Below are 26,719 nucleotides of genomic sequence, written 5' to 3' on the forward strand. Positions count from 1 at the left end.
TCTTTTTTTTTTTTTTTTGTCTTTTTTTTTTTTTCGTGTCCGGCAACAGATCGCAATCCTCAGTGTCGCGCCCATACTGGACTGGGACCGGCAATGGGATCGCAACCCTCGGTGTTGCGCCCGCACCTCGCTCAACCAGTGAGTGGGAACCGGTCTGTATGTGGGATCCGAACCCTCGGCGGGAGCGCCACCACACTCCCAAGCAGCGCACTGTAGCAGTGCGCCACCGGGCCAGCTCTTTAATTTTCTATATAAAAACTGATTCAGGTAAGGATCATCAAAAGATGTAAAAGCATAGAACATTCACATGACCTCAAAATATCACTATATAGATGATATTAATTACAAAAGAGATAACTTTTATCATATATACATCTGTTTAAAAACAAATGATCAAATTTAGCACCAATGGGACAAACTGAACCTCCAGATATAATGCAATGAGAAAACCACAATATGACCTATGTTATTTTTTCTTGCCAAAATGTTTAACCTGAATCTAATCACAAGGAAGAAATCAAACTGTGGGACAATCTGCAAGACAACTGACCCCGACTTTTAAAAATGTCAGTGTCACAAAGAATAAAAGTAATAAAAAAAGAATGACAAAGGCAGAGGAACTTTTTACATTAAAGAACTAAAGAATCCAAAACACTAAAACACCCGAAAGGCATTGCATGATTTTTGACTAGATTCTGAATCAGGAAAGGGAAAGCACTATAAAAAAAATTGTCAGGAAAACTGCCAACATTTTAATTTTGACAGAGAAAAATACACGAAACAAAAGTTGAAAAATGTCAACAACTGATGAACCATACTATACTTTTACTTTTCTGAGGCCTAGAATATTTTAAAAACTTAAAATAAAAAGCTGAGTGAGGGTTTAAAAGTCACAGTAAGCTACAGCCTATACAAAAAAAAGGTTCTTCACAAAAAGGGAAGGTCTATAGTTTTATGCATGTGTGTATATAAAATGTCAAGTACAAATAAACTGAAAATCTGTCTCCAAGAACTAGAGAAAAATAATCCAACCCAACCATTCTTTTTATTTAAAATGAGTGGTTTATTTACATAGCTTAAATGTTTTTTAAACAGTAATTATTTATCTGTGGGATCAAGGAAATGATAAAGTACTCCAAAATGCTGAATAACTCATTGAAGATAATGCAATGAACATTGCTTTCAAATGAAAGCTGAAAAATAGAAATACTGGAGAGGAATCATACAGCATACTGCAACTGTTACTATTCGGCTAGTTCCAAAGCAATTTCTTCTTTTTGTTTTTTTTTGGGGGGGATTGATTTCCCTTTTGTAGGTTGGAGAGACTTTGTTTGCTGTTTTTACCTTATGGCTGCTTGTAATTAGTTACATATTTCCCTCTCAACATCAACAGATTTTCTTGGACTGCCTTATAGGAGCTTAAAGCTTTAATTATTATTATTTTTTAAAGCATATTGATAACACAAACTGTGGTGTGGGCCTCTACAGAATAGAGGCAGGTATTTATCTCAACTCTAGAGGGCTCTTGTTTTTTAAGAAAGTCACATAAAGTGAGAAAAAAAAGATTATTCAAAAATTGACACCAGGACAACTAACCATTTGGGGGGAAAAATAGAACCCTACCTCACATAATATAGCTAAATAAATTTTTAATAAATTTTAAATTTAAATATCAAAAATGGAAAACATTAAACTGCCATGTGAAAATATAAATATGTATTTGTTATATAATCTTATATACGATTATATATAATCATGATACAGAACTAAACCCCATGGATGAAAACATCAACAAGTTTGACTACATAAAATTTTAAATGTTATATAAAAAATATGTACATATATTAAAAAAATATATATAACATGATTATGTTTATACATGGGAGAAAATAACTCAGGATATGATGAGGAAACGGGTCCAAATTCCTAATAGATGGGAAAAAAACCTCCTACAAATTGGTAATAGAAAAACAGCCCAATAAAAAATGGACAAAAGTTATATTCCTGTAATTTACAAAAGGAAAAGAAACACACAAGAAATTCAACTTCATTGATATTCAACTTTTCCCATATCAGATGGGTAAAAATTAAGAAAAATAAGTGGGTGAGCATATAATTACAATCAAAAACCTTAAACACAAAAGGAAGAGACTACATAACTTATAAGAAAAAGGGAGCAATACCCATAATGTACAAAGAGCTAGAAAAAATTGAGGGAAGATAATCCACTAGAAAAATGGGCCAATAACAGAAACTTTAATAATATTTATGAATAAATTGAATAGCAAAAAAAGCATGAATGGCTTATAAATCTTGGAAAGGATAAATAACAATAATATAAGAACGCTATATAAAATTATTCAGCCATTAAAAAGAAGTAGAATGGCTTCTGATAGGCCCAGTGGGAGCCTCAATCTACCACATGGTAATTTCCTCAGTTTCTGAACAGATATAACCAGTGCTATGGGTAAAATACGTCCCCCAAAAGTTCATGTGTTTACCTGACCCCCACTGTAACAGTGTTAAGAGGGTGTGAAATCCAATTATCGTATTTGAAAGGTGGCGTCTTTAAGAGGTGATTAGATTGTGAGGACCATAGCCTCGTGAATGGATTGATCCATTCATGTAGTAATGGGCGTGGTTCTGATGGCTTTAAAAGGAGAGCAAGTGAGAATGTTAGCTCTCTTGCTCTTGCAATTCTTGCCCTGTGACACCCTGAGTTGCTGTAGAGAACCACCCTACCAGGTGGAAGGCCCTCACAAGATGTATTCCCTGGACTTTGGACTTCTCAGCCCCCAAAACTGTAAGAAATAAATCTCATTTCTTAACAAATTATCTAGTTTCAGGTATTCTGTTATAAGCAATAGAAAGGACTAATACAACACTTAGCAACCCCCAGTTCTCACCCATACTCTCTGGCTAAGGACTCTTATGGGATGGAAGAGATCACTGGAAGTCCCTGGAGATTCCCAATTCTAATGAAACAGTAAACCAAGAGCAATACCTATTCCTGGGGAATTACTCAGAAAAGCCACCACAAAGGACTAAAAGAGTAGACAGTGGTGATGCCTCTCCTATCCCATTAAACTGGCCTGTCTGGAGGATGCAGAAGGATAATAGTCATGACGACCAACAGAAGCTTATTTAGGTAGTGATGCCAACAGCAATGCTCTTCAAAATGTGATCTATTTATTAGAACCGATCATCACAACTTCTGGCACCTTGTATATACCTACTGATACGGCAAATACTTTTTTTTGCTCTATCCTAAAAATAGAGAACATGAGAAGGGATTTGCTATCAATTGAATGGGAAAGCAGCAGGTCTTTGTAATCTTATCTCAGGGTTGTATATACTATCCATATCTGTACTACAAATTAGTTCTCAAGGATATTGATCATCATCTCCTACAGACACTATACTTGTCCAATACACTGGTTACATCTGCTTTTAGGACCTAAAAATCAATAAGCAACATGAACTCTTAGGAGCCTGGAAAGGATATAAGTATGCCAGCAGGTATAAGATAAATTCCATGAAATACACAGTGCTGTGATAAAGGGCCTATGGAAAATACATCTGAAATTACAAAATCAAATTTGGAAAAAATATTATATGGCATTAGTTCAATCCTATTTCACAAACAAAGAAGTTGAGAACCAGACAGAATAACTCACTTGTCCAAGAAACTATAGCTATTTAGTAGAAGAGCTGGGATTAGAATGCAGATTTCTTGGTTTTCAAAACACTATTTTTCAGTGTGCTAAAAGGACTGAAAATAAAAGACTTCAAAAAAGATTATTTCATGATCCAGGTCTGTGATAGTTGCCAAAGGAAACAAAGAAAAAATTAAATTTGTCCAGCTTGAAAAAGAAATTTAAAGGAATTGAGCTGAGATGCTTAGATGTTTCCAGCAGTGCTAGGAGTAAGTTTCATAGCCTACCAGAGATCACAAGGATCCTTCTACCCAGCTGAAACAGATAAAAAAATAAATGCTTACCCTTTTTTTAGGTTTCATGAACTGGTGAGATCCCAGAGACATCATTTTACATACCACTAGCATTACCCTGGTGTAGCTAGGATCAGCAAATTATGGCCTGCAGGGCCTTGCAACCTGGTTTTATATAGCCTTCTAAGTTAAAAGTGGTTGTTACATTTTTAAAGGATTAAGAAAACAACAAAACAAAACAAAAATGAAGAATATGCAAGAGACTATATGTGGTCTGCAAAGCCTAAAATATTTACTACTTAATCCCTTACAGAAAAGTTGGCCAATCTCTGTCCTGAATTACCGAAAATGACTAAAATTTTGTATTCAAAAACTCAACCCGGGCCGGTACGGGCGCGACACTGAGGGTTGCGATCCGTTGCCGGACACGAAAAAAGACAAAAAAAAAAAACTCAACCCAATATGTTCTTGAGTGTACTAAGTACTCATTATATTACTAAGTCTAGTAAAATACTTAGCAATGTTGCAAAGTTTCCACTGAGCATGCATGTATACTGAGTTGAATTTCTGTAATTTTCAGAAAAACGTGTTATCAATTTATCACAGGTGCTGACCTGAGTAGGTTATTTTCATCCGCTGCTCTTATATTAATTTAGAAACAATTACAATTACTTTTTCATTATGTTGGATGAAGATTTTTGTAGAGTAATTGCCATATTGTTATCACTTTATTATTTTATTACTCTCCAGTCTTTGGCTGTCTCCTAAATTCTTTTTCTTCTGGAAGGTAAGAATAGTACCATAAGTGGTTCATAGGATCTTTTGCCACACCCCAGTGGACCCTGTTCAAAAATGCTTGAGAAAGATAAGCTTATAGAGGGAGATGAGAGGCTTCTAGACAGATTACAATATAGTGATCTGGAAAAACTGATAATCCTCCCAGTTTCTTTTAAATCCACACTTATGGCTCCATTTCATTATATAGCCTGGGATGTTATGAGTTTATAAGATGGTCATATTACACAAGGTTCATTTAAAGAAAAGGTGAATTAATGAAAAGACTCATGAAACATGAACATTAAGAAACAATTTTTAGGTTATAAAAAAGAATTCTTTAACCATAAATAGTTTCTTGAAGAAAAATTTATCTATTACATATAAGTAGGATTAAATTGAGATGTACCTCTACAAGAATACAAGAAATCATTCTTGCATTATCTACAGTTTTGCATTATTTCCACCATTACTCATTTCCAGAGAGCTGACCTTAAAGAATACATTGCATTTTTCATAACAGAAAGAAAACACTACTTCCTATACATCAAAAAAATGTGAATTATTGTTTCATCAAAAACAAAGTCCCATTTCTGGCTCTTCTTCATTTTCAGCACTGAAGACCTATTTTGTTCCACGTGGGTATGCTGCCATCTAGTGGGTAATTTACGAAAAAATGCTTCATAGCAAAGAATATTTTTCATCATAAAATTATAGGCAGGAGTTGATTATCAGGGGCTATGTAATGTTACAACCTGTCAGTTTGCTGGGCAATAGGGAGATTTTGAGGATGTTGTCTCAGTGAGTAGTTGAGCTGCAGTGGCACTGTAGGCTGCCCTAACACACATATACATCATCTTCCCACAACTGTCTCCAAACAGCTAAACAGAATACAGCTATATCCCCTCTTTTAGCAGAAAACATCTCTGTTGCTCAGCCCCAAATAACTAAATTGTAATAGCCAATCAAAGAAAAAAAAGTTATTAAAACCCATGGACAGGTGATTTTTGAGATTCTGACAGTTTCACCCATACCACACCAAGGAAGAAGTGCAATTTAATGCTGACCAGCAAGAAGACTTGGAGCCAGATAGCCTGATTTGGAAACCTCATCTCACTTCTTCCTGGCTGCTGACTTTGGTCAACTTACCTAATCTCTCCAAGCTATAACTGCTTCAACAATCAAATGGAGAGATACTACCTATTTCTCAGTTGTCATGAACTATGAGAATAATGTAGGTAAGCACCTTGTACTGGATATAGTAAGAGTGCAATAAATGAGAGCTAACAATATAAAGTAGTTTACGTTTTTCTCCTGAAAGTAAGAAATGAACAATAAGGCTATTTTTATTAACATATCTTAACTAATGTGAACCATGCTTGAGAACAATACTAAAACTTAATAATCTGTGATATAATTGCATGAATCATGTGTGTGTTTTTCTGCTTTCTTTTTTTTTAGATAATTTATTATACAAACATGTGGGGTACAACATTGATTTTCAATAATTGTGTACAATGTGTGATGGTTAGACCAGGATAGTTAGCTTATTCATCATTACAACAATCATCCCTTTTCCACTTCTAGTTTTCTAAAAGTTCAACGTATTATAGAGAAAATGATAAATATCAATTGACACAAGACACATATCTCAAAATTAAGAGGGAAGAGATACTCTGACTGTGACATGTAACACGCAGTTATATAGAAGTGATAGAATTAAAACTGAACTAGAAAAAAACCTAAATATTAAAAGAAACAAATTGTTTTAGACTCACATCTTTCCTCATCTATCCAACTCTCTACCTGTGTGAAAGGGTGGTTTGGAGCATTAAACAGGTAATATATGTGAAAACAAAATTTTTTGGAAACGGCATAGATCTCTAAAAGAATACAAGATGCTATTACTGAGAAAGTTAACTATACTTAGAGCTAGAATCCAGGTTCCTTTATAAATATAAGGTGCATAGGAAAATATATCATAAGAAAATAATTAAATCATCAACGCAAAAATATTCTGAGGAAAAAAATCAAGTGAACGTGGTCTATTTCATATATCAAGAAAAAACAAGAAATGTATAATTCCAATAAGCACATCACAAGTTAAAAAAACTTCCTGTAGAATCTGAAAGACAGCTACTAAAAGAATTGTGGCTTTTTTCCAATATGTTCTCTATCTCATGCTTTATCTTGTGACCTGAATAGGAAGTTCATCTTTGTGGGTAAAAGCACTGATGCAAACTGTGGAGACTAGAAGGAGTGAGGAGGGAGATCTTCTAAAGGATAGGTCTTGAGCTCAGGTGTTCACTGGGGAGCTTCCACCTCCAGGGACCAAATCCCAGCACAGAATACAACCTGCAGGCATATCCTGCTTTCATGAAGCAATCTCTAATTTAGAACACATTTAATTTTAAATTTCTCATTGAGTTTCTTCCCAGATACTTCAAAGGTAGAAAGGCATACAGGTTAACAAAGTGGAAATTTAGAGCATTTTAAAACTATTGTAGATTAATAAATGGTTACATCTGAGGACATGGTTCTTAAAAATAAAGTACAAAAACAAGTCACTTGAAAACTACGTTAACAGAATTTGGATTTCTACATGGCTGAGACATTACAAGCTTTCTCTCTCTTAACAAAGATATTCAGTCCTAGCATTTCATGCCATAGAGCTGCTGTTTACCTGCTCCAAGGTAGTCTGGAATCAGAAGTAACAAGTGCCCAGTGGAGGACCTGGCGCATTGAGAATGTGATTTGTGTAACAGGTAAGACTTGGCAGTGGTGAAGCCCTGCGCTCTCCAGTTCTCCAACATTTCTGACACCCTTTCTGCCCTGCCCTTGACGAGCTTCCTTCCTGTCATCTACTAGATGGCCCAATATTTCTCCTCCTCCTCCAAAAGCAGCTGAGAATTAGCCATGTCACAAGTTCACCTCCAGTTTATATGGCAGTGATTCCTAAACCTTCACCTCAATCCTAACTTCTGATCAGTTCTAACTACCAGATATCACTACCCAGATGTTTCTACAACACTGAAAATGGACTTCTGCTTCCTATAGGAACATGTTAAAGCCTGTCTCAATCTTTCCTCTTCTTCCCCCCTCAAGCCATTTAGAACAGAGTGGGGTGGGAGAAAGAAAACTCATTAAAATTACATTTTCAGAGAAATTAAGACAACCACAAAATCTCAAAAATGTGTAAATATGACCAAAAGCAACAGAAAAGTACAGACACTGAGTAGGAAGCCATAGGGTGGAGCAGGGAATAATGGGGGTTACAGAGGGAAACTGGGGAGTCACAGCTCCAAATTGTCACCAGCAAATACTCACTAATAGAAAGAGATGATCCTGCTCTAAATGAGAACTGGCAGGAGCAGGGCTGAGAAGGAACCAGGCACTCTGCTAGGAGAGGTAGAAAAGGAGGCTCAGAACATAACTGGGAGGCCCACAGTCTGCAGACCATTCTCTAAAAGGAGAACACCACCTTGGAAAGAGATGGCTGTGCATGGTGGGGCCAATGAGTGATGGTGTAACACCAGGACTAGGCTCTGAGAGGCAGAAGAGAAAAGAAACAGTCCCCCAGGGCAGTACAGAGGAGAGAAAGCACCCCTTGAGCAGAGAAACTAGGCACTTTTTCTCCTCCACAGCAATCTCCTGCCTGGAAAATCATACTTATCCTTGATAAATACTCATGGAATGAACGAATGAATATATATGCACAAGCAATGCCCTGGTACATGGACATGATCCAAATGCAGAGTGTTATATGAATCAGACTGTCCTGGGTTCAAACACCAGCCTCCACGTCAACAGTTGTATGAACTTGAGCAAGTGACTTAATCATTCCAAACCTAGATTTCCTCATCTGAGAAGTTTGACTGGAAGATCAAATAACAAAGTATAAAAAAAACGGATGCAAAATACCTAAAACAAGGCACAGAGTAAACAGTTAATAATATCTAAAACAAGGCACAGAGTAAATAGTTAATAAAAGATAGTTTAAAAAATATACTAGTTTACATATCTTCCAGAAAGAGATTATTGAATAAAGCAGGGTATTATAGGCAATACTATACAACTGAAATCACTGGATGTATTTGGGCCACTCTGCCCTAATCTCCTCTCAGGCCCAGAAGAAAGGCAGTGCTCTGGGTATTCACAAACAAGCAGGCCTCAGTTGGATTTTATTTAGCTGAAGGCTTCTACACTCCCAAGTAGGAGAATAATAGTCCACAGACTAGCAAGGGATCTCAGTAATGTCTGTGGGCATTCTCTTTGACTTCACATGGGATGAAGATTAAACTATCCCAGAGAAATGGGTGCCCATACTCAATATCACTAATATGTTATTGCCTCGACAGTTTCTTCAAATAATGATCATGATAATGACACTACAACAAGAAGGAAGTCCGGGAAAAATAAATGTACTAACACTTACTGAATATTGTATGACACTTTGGGTTCTTTCAAAGCAATTAACAGGCAAAACAACTAGTAACTGCTTTTAGAAAAAACCCAGTTTGGAATAAGTATAAAAGGCAATTACCCTTTAATGAAAAATATTGTTCAGTAAAAGGTATCAAAGAGATGAGGACAAGAATTGTCAAAACTGGGGGCCGGCCCGGTGGCGCACTGCGCTAGTGCGCCGCTTGGGAAGCGCGGAGGCACTCCCGCCGAGGGTTCAGATCCCACATACAGACCGGTTCCCGCTCACTGGCTGAGCAAGGTGCGGGCGCAGCACCGAGGGTTGCGATCCCGTTGCCGGTCCCGGTCCGGTATGGGCGCGACACTGAGGGTTGCGATCCGTTGCCGGACACGAAAAAAGACAAAAAGGAAAAAAAAAAAAAACCGTTATAGGAAAGAAACCAAAACCAAATAGCTAAGCCTAATTTCTGCTGTCTGACTCCCACATCGGCACCAAGCTGACTAAAATGTACAGAGGGGGCAGCCTCACAGGGCATTTGAGTGGCCATTACACAACTAACAAAAAAGTTTATCTCAATAAAAGAGAATATGCCTTTCAACAGAATTACTGAGCATAGGTTGTACTTATGGTAGAAAATAATAATAATTCTAAAATAAATGTAGTATAGAAACATACATATGAGGATTTTTATCATACAGTCAGCAATGCACTTTATCTGCTGTATAGAACTCAGAAGATTCATTTGTGCAGGCAACACAAATGGTAAGTTCTCCAACTTTTAAACAAATAATCTTACGATAAAATGTCCATCAATGGAGGATTGGTTAGATGCATGGCTCATCCATACAATAGAAAATTATGTAGCCAATATAGAAGAGAGAAAAACCAAGCAACAAAAAAAAAAAAAAAAAAAAAAAAAAAAAGTGTATGGTATGTTCTCATTTTCATAGGAAAAAAATGAAAATAATATAATTGTGTGTAAATACTTCTATAGCCAAGACATATTAAGCCCTTTTTTCTCAGGGAGCCAACATTTTAGCAGGAACACAGAAAATAAGTACACAATAGTATTACTTTAATTTACTAATCAAAGGCATTATGAAAACAAAACAGGTTAATGTGAAAAAGAATGACCGAAGGAAGCAAAATGACAAGTCAGGGAGAACATCTCTAAGGAAGTGACCTTGACGCACTGAGACCTGAATGCCAATGAGGAGACAGTTATGTGAGGATCTGGGAAGATGTCTGAAGTAGAGCAAGTGCAAAGGCCCTGAGGTGAGAATGAAACGGACAGTTCAAGAAGCAGAAAGAAGTCCTCTGTGGCTGGAATGTGGCAGCAGCCAGGGGAGAGTGGCAGGAGATGACAAGTAGAGCAGGGATCAAATTGTGAAGGATGCTGGGAGGCATGGTAGGGACTCACATCTGATGATGAGTGCCACCGGAAGTCCCTGTTGAGTTTTAAGCTGTGGGACAACACGAACTGATTTACAGTTTTAAAGGTTTGCTTTGGCTACTATGTGGAGAAGACTACGGACAGGCAAGAATGTAAGCAAGGAGAATAACTTGGAGACTGTGGCTTGGACCTGGGTGGTGGTAGCACAGATGGAGAGAAATGGACAGATTTGGCAGGCAGAACCAACAAGATTTGCACTTAGATCAAATACAGGAGTGAACACACCCACTTCTGGGGCTGAAACCAAGGGTCAGAAAGTTCACTTTCAGGGCACAGGCATGTAGATGGTTCAAAGACAGGAGCAGGGAGTGAAGCGCCTGGACCTATATCTTAAAGATTTAGTTCATGAAACAAAAAGAATTCACTCACACCTTAGGTCATAAACAGCACTCATGTTCACTTTACATAGGAAAAATCACTGGAGAGAAGAAAATTCTCTGCTACAATTCCCTTGGATAAGATATTATTCACTGCCACACCTATCTTTGGATTATATCAACACCTTAGGCATGAAGAAAATAAAAATAAAATCAAAGCTACTGGCATTTTCCTCCTCAAGGGGGAAAATAAAAACCCCAACCAAATATTTTCAGATGTGTGACTTAGAGGTAAATGTATCACAGCTTTTTTTTTTCTTTGGGGGGGGGGCAAGTTCTGAACTTCTTTTCCTCTATAAACTGCCTTCCCATCCCACCAACAGACCACCTTGGAAAAAAAGGCACATCCACAATTCCTGAGTAAATACACAGTTCCAGTAAATTCATTAACTTCTCAGGAATGGAGCTCTTATTTTAAAGAAAAGCTGGCCTTGGCACCAAGACAGGGAAAAAAAAAAAAAGTTGATGATAGCTTCCCTTTTGTGCTGCAAAAACAACTGTCCCCTTCACCAGACCCGAATTAAAAGAACGGGGCTCATTCTCAAAGGTAACAAAAAGTCTCAAACTTTTATACAGCTTTTTATTTCATCTCAAGGTCCTAAGAAACTTATGGGAGCAAAGCTATGCACTGGTCCTTCTTAATAAATAAGGAAAGGACACACACAGAATGAGAATCTAATTACAACACATAAACCAGCAGTATTTTTTTCCCAATTCTGAACAAGTCTGCTTTTGAACCAAGAATTTTAATCTGTAGGAGTCAAATGATAAAAAAATGAAACAAATGAAGATTCAACAAAAGTATTTTTTAGACACCTTTTAATATTTATAGCTTGGGCTGAAGTTCATATTTTATGTCTCCTTAGAAAGTTCTGCCTTCCTGAATATTCCGGAGCGTGCAGGCGTGCGCGCACACACACAACACACACACACACACACACACACACACACACACTTCATAATTTAGCAGAAACTTCTGCATTTGTAAATTCTGATATGTAGATTTCATGTTACAATGTACCTGCTTTGTTCATTTTCCAATGGCTAACTTTTAGTCACTCTTTATCTTCCTCTTTCAGATTATTCTTTAAAAGAAAAATACTCGAATGCCAGAATTCTCATTAGTACTAGTGGTAAGGCTAACAATAAACATACATATGGGAAAGTTTTATCTCAAGAACTATGTTTCATGGTCAGCTGTTCTCATTTCTATTTATAAATTTCCTTCAATTCATAAGTTTGTTAATTCTGACACGATTCATATCAGAAACCTTTGTGCCCACAACTCTCCCATCTCCTAATACTTAGAAATAATACATAAGTCTTGGTGGAACTCTAGCTGGTCTGTGAATGGCTATTTCTACCATGGGATTTTTAAAGCATGCACTATGGATCCAGATGTTACAACTGACCTCTTAATAACAAAAGGAATAGTCCTGCATATGTTAGAAGAGCTTTCAGAACTCTTTAAAACTTTGGTTAGAATTCTAGCCTGTTAAGGTTGGAAGAGATCACAATCCAGCCCACAGAAAATATACACAAGAAAACCATATCCCAGAAAGTCAAATAACTTACTCAAGGTCACACCATCATTTGGATCTGATTTCAGGAAATGTACATGAATGCATATATAGCTTGCCTGAATAGAAACTTTTCCTATGGTCTCATTGATTTTCCTAACTCAGCTACATTGTCAAAAATCTGATTCTAATCAGGGAACTGTAAATTAAACCACATGAGATAAACTATGGCTAAAATGGGTAAAATTTAAGGCTGCCAAATGCTGGCAAGGATTTTCAGCATCACAAACTCTAACACACTGGCTGGTGGAAGCATAACCTGGTACAACCACTTTAGGACAGTCGAGCAGACACATATCCTATGATTACAGCATCCTCTTTTTAGATTTCTTTTATAAAATCAGATCATTGTACTAACACAAGTTCAAAAGATGCAAATCCAGTGTGAAGAGACACAGGTTAAGTGTGGTACAAAGTACCATTTTATCCAGTCTTGTCCATTATTATTAGCATTACCAGATGGGAAAAAAGTGAACTGAAATTTCACACTTTTGCCTTTCACTTCCACGTGACTTCTGCATAGCCCTTATTAGTAATGCATATTGAATGGGAGGTTAGATCTTTAACAATAACCTACTCTATCGAAATCTAAATTTTTCTTCATTTAGACACTGAATCTCAGAATTAGGAAAAATACACAGCGATGATGGTTTACCAAATTGATGACCCCAAATCTCAAATGTATACTCAACCTGCCAAATCCCCCTTTTCTATTTCCCTGGTATGTTCATTCTCCCAAGTGTAAGTATTCCATTTTTCCTTCTTTGCATAAACTTCAACAGCTTTCCCTCCCATTTCCTATCTGATGACTTTGCCTCATATTTCATATACAAGCAGACCCACTCAGAGGAACTCTCGCATCTTAGCCCACCATGCTTCCATCTGTAGCACACTCAGCCTAGCCTCCGTACAGTAGATAAAAAGCAAACCACTCACTAGAGGTCCATTCCCCATCCCCTCTCACCTTCAAAGACATTTCTTTTGCAATTATACTCTCACTAGAATTTCCCTTTTGCAGTGGAAAAATGCAACCTTTTCTTGGACCCTTCTCCTACCTCCATGGTAGAGACTGCTAGTTGCCTTCTAAAATATTGATTCTTCCCTTCTTTCTCAAATGGAGCAATCCCCAATTTTAGTGAGCACATTTGAAATCCAACGAAAAAATGTTTTCAGCCTTCCTAGCAGCTTTGTGTGGCCATCTGGTCAAAAACATAAGCAGAAGTGAGTAGGATTCTGGAAAGTCACTTTAAATGTCTCCCTCCCTTTCTCATTCACACTTAGAATATGAACATGAGACCACTCTTTTCAAAGTCACCAGTTTGCCAATTCCATTGTCTGCTTTTATCTTAGTATCTCATAGCATTAGACACAGATGATGCCTCACTCATTCCCTCATTCCTGAAACATTCTTTTTTTTAATTTCTATAAATCTTTTTTTTTTTTCCTTTTTGTCTTTTTTCGTGTCCGGCAATGGACCGCAACCCTCAGTGTCGCGCCCGTACCGGACCGGGACTGGCAACGGGATCGCAACCCTCGGTGCTGCGCCCGCCCCTCGCTCAGCCAGTGAGCGGGAACCGGTCTGTATGTGGGATCCGAACCCTAAATCTACCATATCTTGATTTTTTTTCTTACCTTATTGGTCACTCCTTCTCAGATTCTTTATGCTGCTTTCTCCCTGCCTTCTTGACTTGACTTTGACTTTTTTTAAATGCTGTAGCCCTCTTCCCTTTACTCTTTTATAATTATTTTAGACCTGTGGTTTTAAATACCATTTATACTCTCATGACACCCTGAACTCCAAATTCATATCTCTAGACCAGATGTTTGGTATCTTCACTTAGATGTCTAAAAGACATCTCAAAATTAACTTGACCAAAACAAAATTTACTTGACCTCTCCCTAATTGTCCAGAAACTGTAGTTCTTCCCATTTCCCGGTATATACTTGCCACCATCCACTCGGCTGCTCAAAGCAAAAGCTATGGAGTCATCCTTGACTCCTCTCTGTCTCCCACCTCCACCCATATTCATCAGCAAGTCCTGTTGGCTCTGCCTCTAAAATACACCCATTTCTCTCCATCCCCATGTTATCGCCCTGGTACAAGCCAATGTCTCTCTCAACAGACCTCTGCAGTGACCAATATCTCCTCCTACTCATCCCCCAGTGTCTATGTTCCAAGCAGCAGCCAAATTAAACCTCCACTGCCTTTGAGAATGAAATCTAAACCCCCCCGCCTGGCCTCCTCTCTGATTTCATCTCCTGCCTCTCTTGCCTCAGGTCCTGTGCTTTAGCCACACTGGCTTTTTCTTTTTTCCCTATTTTCTTTTTTTGTCCTTTTTGAGACCGGCCGCACCGCGCTCAGCCAGTGAGCGCTGTGAGCGCACTGGTCATCCCTATATAGGATCCGAACCCGCGGCGGGAGCGCTGCTGCACTCCCAGCGCCGCACTCTCCCGAGTGCGCCATGGGCTCGGCCCTATTTTCTGAACACCTCAAGCTCTGGACTGCTTTAGAATTTTAACACTAGCTATTTTCTCTTTCTGAAATGCTCTTTCTCTGTATCTTCCCACTACCAGCCCCTGTTCACCCTCATTCAGGGACCATCTCAGTGAAGGCAGCTGCCCCAGTCACTTGCTGTCACATCACCCTCACTGTACTTTCTTCACAGGAAATTATGTTGTTTGTTAAACTTTTTTTTAAACCATCTGTTTCTCCTTACTACACTGTAAACAACATGAGATGAGGACCTTATAGGTTTTATTTCCTGCTAGATTCCCATTGTCTGGAACAGTGTCTAGCAAGTAGTAGGTGCTTAATACATTATTTGTTGAATGAATCATCAAAAAATATCAAAATTAAAAGTCATTTAGTCTGAATCATTATTTCAATGTTTAACACTCTTAATAACAGACCTGAGAAGTATGTGACTGCTATTTCTGGGCACTTAGTAACAGCAATTTCATTCCTCCTGAGGGAGGCAACTCCATCCCTTAACAAGTTGAAGTCTGACTACCTGTGGCTTCTGTACATCTGTGGAGGCTCCATGTTCATGCAGAACACATTGCTTCTGTCTCACATATGACAGTGCTTCACATATCTGAAAATGGTGATTATACCTTCTTTTGGCTGAATAGTCTTAAGAGCTCTTCACATGGGACAGTTGTGGGTCTTGTCATCATCCTCCTACATACTCCAAGACTGTCCTGGATTGCAATACTTAGTTATAAATAGGCCATAAATATTCAACTCTGGCCCAACATCACTTCTCATAGGCTGGATCAACTTATCTCTTTCGTAGGGAGCATGGCCTGATTTAAATGAACCCTCATCTTCTTCCAGTCCAAGTTCACACATAATCTCCAATCCATGTATCTTTCATACATGCTTACTATTGCTTACTATTTCTATTATCTCAATGCAGTACAATCATTCCTCATCCTCTTCCTAGAATTCCTGATACCATTTAGCTTTCCCAACATAGGACGCTTGCCCTATTCTTTGGAGGAAGGCCTCTTAGCCTCTTTTCTTCTATAAAGGTCCTGATTTTCCACACATGTAAATTAAAATTATAAGCTCCCTTAATTTTTACACAGGTAGCCAGATTCATCTGACGTAGATCAGTGATATTTCTAACCAAGGCAAAGGAGCCATAAAAAGGAGAGGCTCTTCTGTGGCCACCATCAGAACAAATGTGAAGCCGGAAGAGCAAGGTAGATAAAGCCAATGCTGATGTCCAGGGACAAACTGGAACAATCCTTGGCATAGCATTCTTACATTCCATGCTGTGGACAACATGAGACCTGGACACAATTTGCTTCCTTGCTTCTCAAGAACAGTCAAAGAAAACAAGAATTGCTCCAAATCAGAATCAGTCTTATTTTACACAATTATGCACAGAGGCACCTTTTTGGAACCACCTGTAATTTCATTTTACTCCCTTTGCCTCCAAAACACAGTGGCATCTCATTTAAACCATTTGGGAACAATAATTATTGGGAAGTTAATGATTAAAAAAACATAGTACGGTCACTGAAAACATTCAATACTTCAGCAGTGTATTCACATTCCAGTAAAGAAAGTAGCCTTAAGGAAGTAGGCCAAAGAATAGCTCAGGCAATGCCCTGATGGCCTAATGATGAAAGCAAGATGACTAGAATAATCCATGGTATGTGATTAGCTGTGATTTAGGAATAAAAAACAAACAAACAAACAAAATCTACGGGTTCTAATCTGCTACAATATTTTTTTAAAAATATACATTCTAAGGAGTAATGATTTCTAATGATATGCCACATTAATCAGTCTACTGGTGTTCAGTCTGACATATGTAGCAAAGGATAATTTGTGGGGAATCTAGGTCATCATCTTCTATAATATCTGCTTCAAAAGATCCCTTCCTTAGTTGTTCCTTGTTGCTTAATAATGTACCATGTATTTGCCTTTACAAAATTAACCTAAGCAATATTCAACCAGATTTAAGTTTTAATAAACATATGCCGTTAAGCTCTTGGTAGTGCTCCCCAGTTCCAAAAATATGGGATTGAGTCAATAAGTCTCATAATCTCTTCTAGAACCAGATGGTTTTAAAGCAAACATAAGTATCTATTACTTTAAATCTTTATTTTATTAATGAAATAATATATTATGTGCTTCGCCCTGGAACTCTACAGAAAAATGCAGTAAGTCTTACCGCTTCTAATATAATTATCTCTTATATTCATTCTAAAGAGTTCTAGACTTTTAAAATCTGTTCTTACAGGAATGCTCCTCCCTTCCTCAATCACTTGAGGTGTCCTTTTATAAACCTCCACCATATTCAGTTAAGCATTGAAAACAAACAGTGAAGTCAATTTAAAACTTAACTTACAGCACTGTGTGATTTTCTGGATGTTGGAAGAGATCCGCTGGGCCAGCTGGGAGGGTTCCCCACCAATTGCTGGAGTGTAAGCCATGGCTGATTTGCTTACTCACTAATCTCATCAGATGTTGGTAGGTCCCACGTTTTTCTAAGCAGTCACCTAAATAAAATAAAAGAAAATTCACATAACTGTATTTTCAAAGATATCAGCTTACACTTTCCAAATTATCAATCTAGGAGGTTACATATATATTTGATTAATTTAATAGGGTTGAAATATGTCAAAGTGACACATCAAAGAGTGAAACTCTCACATCTATCAAAAGTTGACTTTAAAGGACAGAGATGTGTTGAACATGTTAAACAATTAAAATAAAGTTTGAATTGCACATTCCCTTTGAAAACTTCTTTGATCTCTCTAAGGAAGAATTAAGTCCATTTTCTGCGTTTAATTTTAATTGTTTATATATTTTCTCCTTAACTAAACTGTAACTATAAGGCAGGGTCCACATGCTACTTATCTTTCTCCAACATTTAAAACAACTCTTAGCACAGACCAGACATTTAAATATTTATTAAATGGAACACAGACCTCAGGATATCCCCAGAAATTTCATTATATATAATTTAACATACACAGGAACAGCTCAGGAACATATGACTAGGGGTCTCTAATTTTAATGGGAAAGGTTAAATTTGAGATAGCAGAGCTAATTACTGAGAAGAGAAAGAACACCTTGTAAAATGCTCGTCACATCTTCCTGACAGAGTAAGGAGAACAAATGGCTCTCCTCTTCCAACAGCCAATATATTAGAAACAAGCAAAACTAAGATACTGCTACAGGAAGAAAGGAAGATAAAGTTCTTTCCGAAGAGAGCTGACTAGAAGACCCTACCACTGATCTCTCCCAGGAAGACAGTGAAAACAAAAAATAAAGAACTACATTTGGATGACAATAACCAATGGAGAGCACTGGGGTATATCAAAGGAGTAACAAAGGCTAGTGAGCACAGAAACTCAGGACAGCCACATAGAGAACAGAAGGAAATACCTGGCCTCCACCACACCATTTCCCAGCCAGGATCAGCTCGGAATCAGAAGGAACTCCTCAATGCAGGAAAGAGTTAAGTGAGAGGACGCCAGCAGTCCCCATCAACACTTTGGACACCTACCATCCTCACCTCTGGGGACTCCTGCAGTTCTCACAGGCACTAAATCCAGCTGTAGGAGCTGCCTGGAGTCCTCAGAGTTGTGCTCCCCCAGAGGACACTGTGTACTGCCCTCTGTGGCCCTCACAGCTACTGTGCTACACCACCTTCAAACTGAAACTGCTGCTGGAGGGTGTCTTACCCCAGGGGTGAGTGACACCCTTACATCCCAGAGGCTAAGCTGCCATTGAACCACCCCCGCCCCCCACCTGGTTGCCCTACATCCCCAAGCTGAGCTGAGCAGCTGTTACACCCTACCCTGAGGGGCTAGATGGTGGTGAAGCTACTCCACCCACCCCTTCCAGTTGCAGCTGTGCCCCTCCCCCTTGGGCAGAAGCAGAAGCTGTGCACTCCCTCTGGGGGAATCTTTAACTGCCCCTCCCAGTAATGGCTGTGCCTCATCCCCCTGGGACTGAGCTGAAGTGGAGCACTGCCCACTGGAGAACTGCTTTCTTGGCTTAGAAGCTGCTTGGCCAAGCTGAGCAGCTGCACATCCTAAGGCTGAGCTGATATAATACCTGGGATAGCAGGGAATCAGAGCAGTGGCTGAGCTGAGACACTCTGCCCTACTGGCTGAACAAGTCTAGTACCCTGTTTTCCTGGAGCTAGACGAGCTCCCTAGAGACTGACTTGCAGAGACACCCCTTTCCCTGGAGAGTGGAGTCAGCATGGTGCTGCCCCTGCCCCACCATTCTGCGTCTTTGCTGCCAGTGCACAGAAACTAAGATATTGCCTAGTAGCACTGTTCCAGGAGCTACAGTCACCATTACATGGTGCCTCACCCTCGGGGAATTAAGGGACAGCTGAGCACCGTTTATTTGCTCTGATTCCTAAATTGTGGCCATACTCTGCTCCCTGGGCCCAAACCTGAAGTACCGCCTCTTCCCCAGAATCAAGCCAGTGCTGTGCTCAACTCCCCAGGGTCAGAGTAAAAGCTACAACCTGGTTCACTGGGCCCAAGATGCTAGAGGGGCCTAAAAATCATAGTTCCTGGCACTACTGGCAATCTATATCCAACCCTGCCACAAAGAGTAAACGTGCACTCCCAAACCTAGCTGCCACAATACCTTTGTGAGACCCTGAGCCCAGGATCCTGGCTTTATAGTCACTCCAAGCACCTGCACAGAAACCCAGTACTGCTGAAGCTGCCTGTAGGTCAGGTCAGACCCAACACCAAAGGAATCCCCTCAGTGAAGTCTCCCATTGTGAGGAGAATGAGAATAGGAGGACCATAAAAGTTCTTACCAGCAAAGACCTTAAAAACCTATGCAACCAACACCACCATCACAAACTTCTACAATCTAGGTCACTGAGGTACCCACAGTTATAGGTCACATTGATCACAGCTGAAGAAACTGCCTAGAGATTATACCAGTGCATCTATACATGAATCAGAATCACCACACCCTTCCCAACCAGCATTCTAAGACCTAAATGCAGGTGAAAGACTCTCTACAAAAGCCAGTCTATAAAGTTTGGGAGTGGGAATTTTTCCACCAGATGCACAGACATCAATGTAGAAACACAAGAAACAAGAAAAAGCAAGGACATATCGTACCACCAAAGGAACACAATACCACACCAGTGACAGACTCCAAAGAAAAGGAAATCTGTAAACTGCCAAAAAAGGAACTCAAATAGTAATTGTAAGAAAACTCAACAAGATACAAAAGAATACCGATAGACAATTCAATGAAATCAGGAAAACAATTCATGACATGAATGAGAAATTTAACAAAGAGATATATGTATCATAAGAAAGAACCAAACAGAAACCCTGAAGATGAAGAATTCAATGAAGGAAATAAAACATACAATAGAGAGTTTCATCAATGACTAAAGTAAGCAGAAGGAAGAATTTCTGAACTTGAAGACAGGTCATTTGAATTATCCAGTCAGAAAATAAATAAACAAATAAATGTGAAGAAAGCCTACAGAATTATGGGATACTATTAAGCAAACAAATATTTGAATTATACATGTTCCTGGAGGAGAAAAGAAGGGAAAAGGTATCAAAAACCTATTTAATTAAATTATAGCTGAAAACTTCTCAAGTCTTGGAAGAGATATGAACATACAGATCCAAGAAGCTCAAAGGTGCCCAAATAGATTCAATCCAAAAAAGTCCTTTCCAAGCCACATGATAGCCAAACAGTTGAAAGTCAAAGACAAAGAGAGCATTGCAATGGCAAGAAAAAAGCATCAGGTCACATTTAAGGAAATCCCCATTAGGCTAACGGCAGATTGCTGTGCAGAATCCTTATAGGCCAGGAGAGAAAGGGATGATATACTGAAAGTATTGAAAGAAAAAAATTGCCAGCCAAGAATAACACAACCAGCAAAGCTATCCGTCAGGAATAAGAAAGAGATAACACTTATCACAGACAAGTAAAAACTAAGAACAACAAAGGTGAGGACATGAAGACTGGGGCAGATAGACCGGAACATGTGGATAGGGTAAACACAGTGTGGTATTTGCCAAAGGAAGGGGAGATTCCGGGCAAACCTTGGGTCAGATGATTCATGGCTGGCAAAAGTGGGAGACAACACAGAAAGAAAAAGAGAGAAATAACCCAACATTTATTGCACATCTGTGAAATGAAAAGTCTTTTACATAGATTGTCTAATTTAATTTTCAAAACCTCCCCATTAAAATAGGTAACATTATTCTTATTTCAATAATGAGCAAACTGTGGCTTATAAAGATTAAGTAACTGGTCCAAAGTAACACAACCCACCCACAGGTGGAGGTGGGATGCAATCCCAGAGTTCTGATTCCAAAGCTACCCATGCTTGCTACCACACAGAACTAATGCCACAGAAGAGGGAAGGTCCTGAATGCTAGGTTTAATTTGAATATGCTGTACTAAGAAACTACTGGAGATTTCTGGTAGGGGAGAAGAGGGTACAATGAAATAGGTGTCTTTGTTCTAAGGAACGGTGCTGGCGAGAAGTACAATAGCTGAACTTTTGAGTTTGGTAGAACAGTACTGGTTCCATGGCTGGAACTAGTGCATCGTGGAATGTGCCTGGCCACCCTGAAAGTTCTGAATGTGCCTGGCCACCCTGAAAGTTCTGGGAGCTTTTAGATGCTCTCCATTCTCCTTCATTGTTCCACAGGTCTAGTTTATCTATTCTGGGCCCTTTGGGTCTCACCAAGTCCTAGAAACAGACCTAATACCAATATCATAAACAGGCAAATTCAAATCTCAACTCTAGACAGCTGAATAGCTGCAGCAGGGCAGCAGGAATAAACGTCCTTTCAGGCAGCCTTGGACTTGGGCCTGCAGCCAACTGAAATGCTGGGGCCCAAACAAAATAAGACCAGACGTGGGTATTCAACGAGACCAATACCATCCTGAACATCCTACGAACTACAAACTAGATCTCTAAATTCTTTATTTTTCAAACAATAAGGGCTTTATTGAGATTTAACTCAAATATCATGCAATTCACCCACTTAAACTATACAATCTAATGGTTTTTAAATATATTCACAAAGTTGTGCAACCATCACATCACTTTAGAACATTTTCGTTATTCTAAAAATAAAGCCCATACCCATTAGCAGTCGCTCCTTATTTCTCTCCAACCTCCCCAGCCAGAGGCAACTACTAATCTACTTTATGTCTTTATAGGTTTGCCTATTCTGGAGATTTCATATGAATGGAATCATACAATATATGTTATTTATGACTGGCTTCTTTCTCTTAGTATGTTTTCAAAGTCCATCCGTGTTGTAGCATGCATCAGTATGCCACTCCTTTTTATTGCCAAATAATATTCCACTGTATGGAAAAAGACAATTCTCTTGGCTCAATAACACCATCCTTTCTCCTTTTCCTCTATCAATAAAATCTCTGGAAAAACTGGCTTGTAGCCAACACAAACACACTGAATGAGAAAATGTTCTGTTTCTTATTAATATACTCATTTGGGGGGGCTCCTTCACCCATATGGTTCCATTTTAACCTTCACACAAATGAGTCTCACATCATGTCTCCCAGAGTGTCTACATGTCTTTGAAGTTACAGGAATTCACCAATTGCCTTTTCAACTGCCAGTAGAACTGGCAACCAGAAATCTCTACCTTGGGCAAGACATTTAGCATTTGGGCCTGCTGCCAGAATCAAAATGAGATAATGTACATCCAGGGACTAAGTGCTTTTCCACTTTACACAGAGGAAAGGTGTGATCTCTTGCACCTGCAGAGCCAGCATCAGCAGGAGACCACGACAATCTCTCCTGCATCAGAACCACACAACTACCTGAGGCCTACTCCTCTCCCCCATAAAGAGAGTATAATCAGAATCCTGTCAATTCAACCGTAGTATTTTCCTTAACCCTCAAAGCTCATGCAAGTGTAGCCTAAGTCTTCTCATTGTTTTCTTTTAAGCCCACCTTTTCCCCACTCCAGTAAATAAACACTTTTGTCACAAACACAACCAGTATTCCCCATCTCTTTACTCAAGCAACTAAATTTAAAAAAGCTCCTGCTGGTGAGATAATTGGGCTTCATACACCTCAAGAGCTGTTACTTTTGCACTGTCTAGAATTTCCTTAGAGAAAGGGCACAGAGCTGCCAACCTCAGCTCAGTCTTGAGTGAAGAATTAAAAGCAATTTGCAAGGTCAAGGGTTCAGAACTGGCCAGTCGCCAAATAAATAAATAAATAAATAAGGTGATTTTCAAATGATAGAGGAGAAAGATATATAAAATTCACCAAGATTAACTTATCCAGGACTTACTATTTCCTAAGCATTGTGCTTAGGACTTTTACATTTATTTTCTCAGTTAATTCTTACAGTAAACCTACGAGGTAGGTATAATTATTGTGATTTTTCACATGAAGAAACTGAGGCATAATGAGAATAAGTAAATTGCTTAAGATAGCAAAAGAGCTAAAATTTGATACTAAATCTTAGAGTCCATATTTTTTAAACACTAAGCCATACTGCTTCCCTGTAAACAAAATTAAGGACAGGTGAATCCACTCAATTTAAAAAAAACAAATTTAGCACCTTTCTGCACACCCTGCATGAAGTTTTGCTATTCCCACTCCTAAGATGAGGAAACAGGTTGGGGATAACTACAGGAGTTGATCAAGGTAACACAGCTGAATCGCTTACTCCTTTTCTCCATGATTCTGCTAATAAGAGATATCTAAAAGGCAACAAGGGTTGCTCTTCCGATGATTAGATATGAGAAATGAAGAGGCCAAATGGCTAACTTTCCTGTAAAAAAAAAAAAAATACACACACAAATCATACATAGATAGAGAGCTAACTATAAATTGACTTAAAAGTTTATGATCTTAGCTTATAAGTTAAAGTAATGGGAAGTTTTTCAAATATTTGCTTTCCACATCAGTCTCCAATACCTACCCAGAGCTGCTATGCAACGAGAGTACTAAAGTATGCTTGTTGAATACTTTTGAGAGCCTATTTAGAAGCCCTAGTTTCACTGCTCACAGTAATAATTATATATCTCATTTTCTAGACCTGCACTGTCTGATAGAGTACCCACTAAATGGACTATTAAAATTAAATTAAATTAAAAATTCGGGTCTTCAGGCAGACTAACCACCTTTCAAGCATTCAAAAATTTTACGTGGCTATGCCAGCAGCTTGGATAATGAAAATAGACCATTTTCATTATCTCAGAAAGTCCTATTACAATGCTCATCTTGGCATCACAATAATCGTCTTTCTATGAAGATATATAAACACCACAAAGAGAAATAGGGGAAGGGAGGATCAAAGTGCAACACTCATAACGAGAGTCTTCTCAAGACCGCTTCTAAAGAACCACAAAAGAATGAACACGGGGAGTTTTAACATGGAATCCTGGGTGTCAAATACTATCCCCAGTTACTATTGGACATATTGTAGAATCTTTAAGATTTTCTGCTAAGCATTAATCTCATGCTCTATAAATCTACCCTGGGCAAAGAAGTGGTCAGTTTCACTTTCTCAATTATGGACACCAGCATAAACAACCCGACTTCCCTCCATCCTGTACCCCAAAACATAAGTTCCCAGAGGCGGCAGTTTTTTGTCTATTTTGTGGACTGTTGTATTCTCAGTACCTAGCTACACAAGAGTTGCTTAATAAGTATTTGTAAAATGAATGAATAAATGTACCTACTTCCTAAGAACATACAGATTACTATTTTCAAAATACTGAATTCCCCTGCTCAGCCATAAAAAAGAATGAAATTCTGCCATTCACAGCAACATAGATAAGCTTGGACAAAATTATGTTAAGCAAAATATGCCAGGCACAGAAAGAGAAATACCACATGTCCTCACTCATGAAGGAAGGAAGGAAGAAAAGAAGGACCATAATAAAACATTGAGCTTTCAGGAGAAAACAGACCTATAATTACTAGAGGTGAGAGAGAGGGAGGGAGTTAGGGAGTAATTATGTAAGAGACACAAAAAATAATTATGATTTGTAATGAAGAACATGATAATATTAATTTAATTATCACACACTGAACACAACTTCTGATAGTCAACTCTGTATCCCATAAATATATATAATCAATTACTCTTCAATTAAAAAAAACCAAAAAAACACTGAATTCCTGTGCCTTCTTCAATATCCTGAATGCCCCAGGCATATTGCTGCCTTGGGTCTTTGCTGTGTGTCATTTCCTATCTCCAGAAAGCGCTTCCCATGATCTCCATGTGACTAGCTCCTTCTCCCCAGCAAGATCTCATCATGTGCTAGAGAAGCCTGTGGTGACCTTTCTGATCTCAAGTGAAAAGGCACTACCTCTGCCACTCTGTCGATCACTCTAACTTAACTGCTTCTTAACATTTACCACTATTTTAAATAACCTAATTATTATTTTGTTTATTATCTATCCCTACCTCTGGAGTATACACAGAAGAGAGACAACCTTGTTAACCTGTACTGTCTGGTACACAGCGGATGCTCAAAAAATGTTTCGGTCAGTCTACAACAAAAGTATTCTTTATACATACTACATTAACTTAATTCTTTAGCTCAGCTCCTCCATGTGTTGAACTATTATACTACTTGGTTTTAGTTCACAATACTAACGATTTTTTCCCACATACTAAACTTTCAAATAAAATGGGATCACCACAAACTTTGCTCAGACTAACTGTGGATGTTTTATATAATTTATTTTTCAACCATGAGCACTTGGCTAAAATTTGGGATCTTACCAAAATGAGGACTGACTTTGTTGGAACAGCACAAGTAAAATACTTGAAGAAAAATGTAGACATTAATGAGTTAATATGGTATCATATTAACTTCTAAAGAAACTCTGAAACTAGGACATAACTAGTCTGAGGTCAGCTTCTCAAAGTGGTTTGCAAAGCAGAGGCTGCTCCACATCACTAGCCACAATTTAACAGTTATCAATCTCTGCCCAGGTACGACGCAGGGCACCACGGAGCAGAAATGTCCACCTCCAACGTGACTAACAGCACAACGTTTCATAATTACTTCCTTCTCCTCTAGATTCTGGGCAAGTTTTAAGTGATTCCTAACTATAATCAGTATACAATGATGTGAAGTAAACAAAAATTAACGTCTATATATGAGCCAAGCAAATACAGGAAATTTGAGGGAAAAAAACACATTTGATCAGAAAGAAAAAATTTTCTTCTTTTTGTCTGAATTTAAAGAAAGTAAGTGCTCTAGAACTAGGGTGGGTGGGTGTGTGTGTGTGTGTGTGTGTGTGTGTGTGTGTGTGTGTGTGTGTGTGTGGATGAGATGTTACGTATTTTTAAGGGCTTTATGTAAACCAACTGAAGACATGTACTAAGAAGGTCAAAGGCACTGTGTTCGAGTCATCCACCAAATAGAAAACCAAACAGAAAGAGCCTCTGATGAATGTATACGGTTCGTCTACTACGGCCTTGTTTTTCAGTTCCTCTACATTTGGGAAGAGTTTTTCAATCCGAGAGTTGAAAGAGGAAGAAGTCAACGAGTGGTTGTGTCGCTCGAAGCAGAACCTGGACTCGCGAGCTGGGCCCCAGCCGGCTGTGACGCCCGCCCCGCCGGGGAGCGCTCAAGCCGCGGGCGCGCCTCGGGAGCGCGGCCGGGGGCGTTTGCGG

General features: G+C 38.7%; 1 protein-coding gene across 2 annotated transcripts in view; it reads right to left on the reverse strand.

Moving 5' to 3' along the window:
* The window catches only part of STX7 (syntaxin 7), a 42,071-nt gene that overhangs the window by 14,014 nt on the left and 1,338 nt on the right, over nt 1-26,719 (reverse strand). For both annotated transcript variants that reach the window (XM_008586807.1, XM_008586801.1), the window contains exon 2: nt 17,422-17,572. In XM_008586807.1, the coding sequence (XP_008585029.1) occupies nt 17,422-17,506 (85 nt within the window). In that variant the 5' untranslated portion in view covers nt 17,507-17,572. The remainder of the gene's footprint in view (nt 1-17,421; nt 17,573-26,719) is intronic.

Source organism: Galeopterus variegatus, unplaced genomic scaffold (assembly GCF_000696425.1).
Source record: "Galeopterus variegatus unplaced genomic scaffold, G_variegatus-3.0.2 Scaffold114, whole genome shotgun sequence".
Lineage (NCBI taxonomy): Eukaryota > Metazoa > Chordata > Mammalia > Dermoptera > Cynocephalidae > Galeopterus > Galeopterus variegatus.